Source organism: Perca flavescens, chromosome 8 (assembly GCF_004354835.1).
Source record: "Perca flavescens isolate YP-PL-M2 chromosome 8, PFLA_1.0, whole genome shotgun sequence".
In the NCBI taxonomy this organism is placed as follows: Eukaryota; Metazoa; Chordata; class Actinopteri; order Perciformes; family Percidae; genus Perca; species Perca flavescens.
In genome coordinates, this window is record NC_041338.1 from 10,017,037 (window position 1) to 10,020,975 (window position 3,939).

General features: G+C 42.4%; 1 protein-coding gene across 1 annotated transcript; it reads left to right on the forward strand.

Moving 5' to 3' along the window:
- The first annotated feature begins 254 nt into the window (after window positions 1-254).
- LOC114560664 (putative ATP-dependent DNA helicase Q1) lies at window positions 255-3,622 on the forward strand. The gene is made up of 3 exons (XM_028586198.1): window positions 255-560; window positions 918-997; window positions 1,105-3,622. Exons 1-3 carry the CDS (start codon window positions 400-402, stop codon window positions 2,316-2,318), a joined length of 1,455 nt encoding a protein of 484 aa, XP_028441999.1. The 5' UTR covers window positions 255-399; the 3' UTR covers window positions 2,319-3,622.
- The last annotated feature ends 317 nt before the right edge of the window (window positions 3,623-3,939 follow it).

Genomic DNA, 3,939 nt, shown 5'->3' on the forward strand with positions numbered 1-3,939 from the left:
AGCATAGTTTGCAGTCTGATGCTGGCAGTGTTTTATGTTTTATGTTTGATTGTGTTTTGACTGTCGTCTTCATGTTGTTTTATTAAAACTTTTGCTTAACTTTCAATTCGACCACAGCCTCTCCTTCCTCCTCCAGAAATCGAAGAACACGTCTTATATAATTCTTAACAGTAGCTATCGCGCAAGTTTTATCCGAATTAGAAAGTATTCATTCATTGAAAGCAGAGCAAAAAACGGCACTGGAGGCTTTTCTCGGAGGAAAAGATGTTTTTGCTCTTCTCCCGACTGGTTTCGGCAAGAGTTTGATATATCAACTGGCTCCTCTAGTCGTGAAGAAAATGGGAAAGGTGAAGAATCCCATAATGGTGGTAGTGTCTCCATTGGTTGCAGCTGGGAGGAATGAACGACACGGACATTCTCCACGGCCGATTCCAGTTGGTGTTTGGTAGACCTGAATCTTGGTTACTGAATGAGAAATGGAGGAATTTGCTTTCGTCAGAAGTGTACCGTGACAACTTGGTGGGGATTGTCGTTTATGATGTTCATGTCACATACAAATGGTAAGTTTAAAAACGTTACTAACGTTTGCTACGTTACCTAACTTAATTGTATTTTAAACGATGGCATTAGAAGAACCACAAAGTCCTTGACGCCAAACTAACGCTAGCTAGCTAACAAGTCAGCTAGCTAGCTAACAACTAGTACTATCAGCTTACAGTCACAAAATGATGAAATGTTTTTGTGTTACATAAACCTCTATATTTATGTTGTATGTCAATGCCAAACAACCTATCCATAGTGATAAGCTAGCTAGCGTTAGCTAACTTAACATTGCCCTTGCTGTAAATTTTCCTATGCATGTTTTTTAACCTTTACTCAGTAAGACTTATTGTTGGATTTCGTTTTCTGTCAACCAGGGGAGAGGGTGCAAAAGGAGAGGCTGCCTTCAGGGAGAGCTTTGCCAGGCTGGGAGAACTCCGATCCATTGCCAAAGACGGTAAGCTAGTTAAAATGGTTATTGGTGGCCAAAGCAGTGAAGCTCTGTAGTCATCCGTCGTGTTTCTACCTTTTCTTATTATGTGTGTTTGCCTTTTTGTCTTTCAGGTACACCAGTGTTAGCGTTGACAGCATCTGCGGATACAAAGAACAGACGCCGGGTGACCAAGCTGCTGCATATGGAGAATGCAACTGAAGTGACTGTGAGCCCAAACAGGACAAACCTCAGACTTGGACTGACACAGGTTCCTTCCAATGACTTCAGCTGCATGGACTGGGTAGTGAAGGAGGTCAAAGATAAGGCACTGTCAATGTCCCCCATCATTATTTATTGCAAATCAGTAGGGAAGGTGTTCAGCTATATTAAAGCAGAACTTGGTGAAGATGCTTGGATTGACAGGGACCAGGATCATAAGGCTGAAAACCTTCTGATAGGAATGTTTCATAGTAAGACACTCACACATCATAAACAACGAGTGCTGTTATCATTTAATGGAGAGGGGAGCTGCAGAGTTGTTGTAGCAACAACAGCTCTCGGGATGGGCTTGAATTTTCCAAATGTTTCACATGTTGTCATGTATGGGTCACCAGACGATGTAGAGGACATTGTTCAACAGGCTGGACGGGCTGGCAGAAATGGGTTGCAATCACATGCAATTTTGTATGTTATTAAACAGTCCATCAAGGTTGATAAAGCAGTTAAAGATGTGATTGGCACAGGCACACACAGCTGCTTTAGAAAAGCATTATTAAGCAATTTTGAGGAGCACACCACAAGTGTTGAGCCAGGACATCTGTGCTGTACATATTGCCACTCTGTATGTTCATGTGCATCTGAGGTTTGTGGAGAGCTTATTCCTAAACATGAGTTGTTAGAACCAGATGTTTTCATTGATCTGAAATGTAGAGCGGTAACAGAAGATGATAAAACCTTAGTCCGGGATATGTTGGAGGAATACAGGAGCTCTTTAGTTAACGACACTGCTCGTCTCTTCACTAGCAGGTCAGCCTGTACGGGATTTAGCACTGAACTTATCGAGGCAGTGGTAGAACACAGCAAACACATATTTGACTTGGCTTACATTATTACTAACCTTCCAGTATTCAGAGCACGGCATGCAAGAGAAATTTTACTAGTAATTAGTGAGGTTTTTGGTGATATTGAGTTGGATATAGAGCCTACTTCCCACAAGGACAGCTTCACAGAGCCAGACATTGACTACACAGGTTATTTTGATGAGGATGAGGACTCAAGTGAGATGGGAACCCAACACAGCAGCACAGACTCTGACTATCACCACCATTCAGGTGCGGGCCATTAGTGTCTCTTACAACTCAGAATATTACTCAACTTGAACTCAACCTAGGTTGTGCTCTTAGATTTTGTAAAGATTTTACTTTGAAATGTACAGTTTCTTGAACCAATATAATTGATTAAAGCTGAGTGTCATTGTTGCTCAAAACTGTTTGTTTTCACCTGTTAAAATAGATTGATACTTGCATCATTGTGAAAAAAAGTTTGCTATATGTTACTATGTGATAATAAAACAATAACCCATGGTACCTTTTTATTTCTTTTTAATTTAAGTTTCAGAAGTGACAGAGGTAGGCAACGTGCAAGTGCAGTTAAACACATATTTACAAAGTTTTCAAATGGTTAGGTTTCTCCACTCTTTCAATTTGGACCGCATCCATCCCCGCAACTCACTGTAATGCAGTTTTGAGAGAAGGTCTCTGTTGAACTTTGGGAAGGCTGTGAACTCTCTGCCTGATTGGTCTTTGAACAGCTCTGCCTCTCTGATCACCTCAACCAGGATCAGGATGTCCTGACTCTGGCGATCAGCATGGTGGATGCCACTGGACTTTGATACCTCCAGCTCTTTGTCGGTGGTGTCCATCAAGTCCTTTAGAACACCAATGGACTTGCTGATCCTGTCTGCTGCTTGCTATATGTTTGGACCCATGCGCCTAAAGAAGGATTTAAAAAAGTTGTTGAGGTGTTCCAGGTGTAAATCGAGTGAGATGTTCTTTCCCGCCCCTCCCTTCCCATTCCAGAACCTGTTCCAGGTGAGACTGTGAGCCAAGTGAGGGGAGAGCGTGGCGTTGACCTGCAAGGTCAGTAGGAGTGTGCTGTAGGCATATTGGGTATGTCTGTATGCCTTATAGAACAAGAGTGCTACAGTATACAACCTCAACAACCTCTCTCCTTCACTGCATCCTGCATGTTGGACAGGAACAAGCCAAAGCAGAGTCTTGCTTCTGTGTGTTCTTTTTTGTGGTCCCTTGAACCTGGCCTGGCTGTATCTGGCACAGACACTGAAGCTACAGCGAAGCCATGTTTCCTCTCATGGTTCTCCCTTGCTTTCCAGTACTTGTAGACCACCTGGCATGCGGCATGGGAGCGCCTGTCCCTTTAGAGGCAGGTCTCTGGCACCAGTTAAAATGTCAGCAGAGTCCGGAAACACAACGAATCTGTCCACAACTTGGGACACAACGTCATGCAGCCAGCTCCTTCTCACCTCCAGTGAACCAGTCTGGATGTGTTCGGGGATGAAGCCTTCTGGGACATCTGATGAGACATACAAAAAAGTAATGATGATAAATACATATTTTTGGAGGCAGCAGACATGACAAAATGAGAATTATAAATATTACATATAAATAAATGATTTAATTTGCTTCCGAAAAAATATAGTGACCAGTCACTGGTAGTCTGTGTATAACCATGATTGTGCTCAACTGTTTAACCCATTTAAGCATTGTCATTTTACCATTAAGGCCGGGAAAGCGTTTGCCATTTTGTAGGATTGGTTTTTAGGTTTTACAGACATTTTTGGTAGGTATTTTTGGCCTAAGTGGGTTTAGTGATGACAATGACTGGATAAACTGAGGTCTACACAGCAGTTTTTCTAGAAGAACTCGTACCAGCAAACTCCTTCAGTC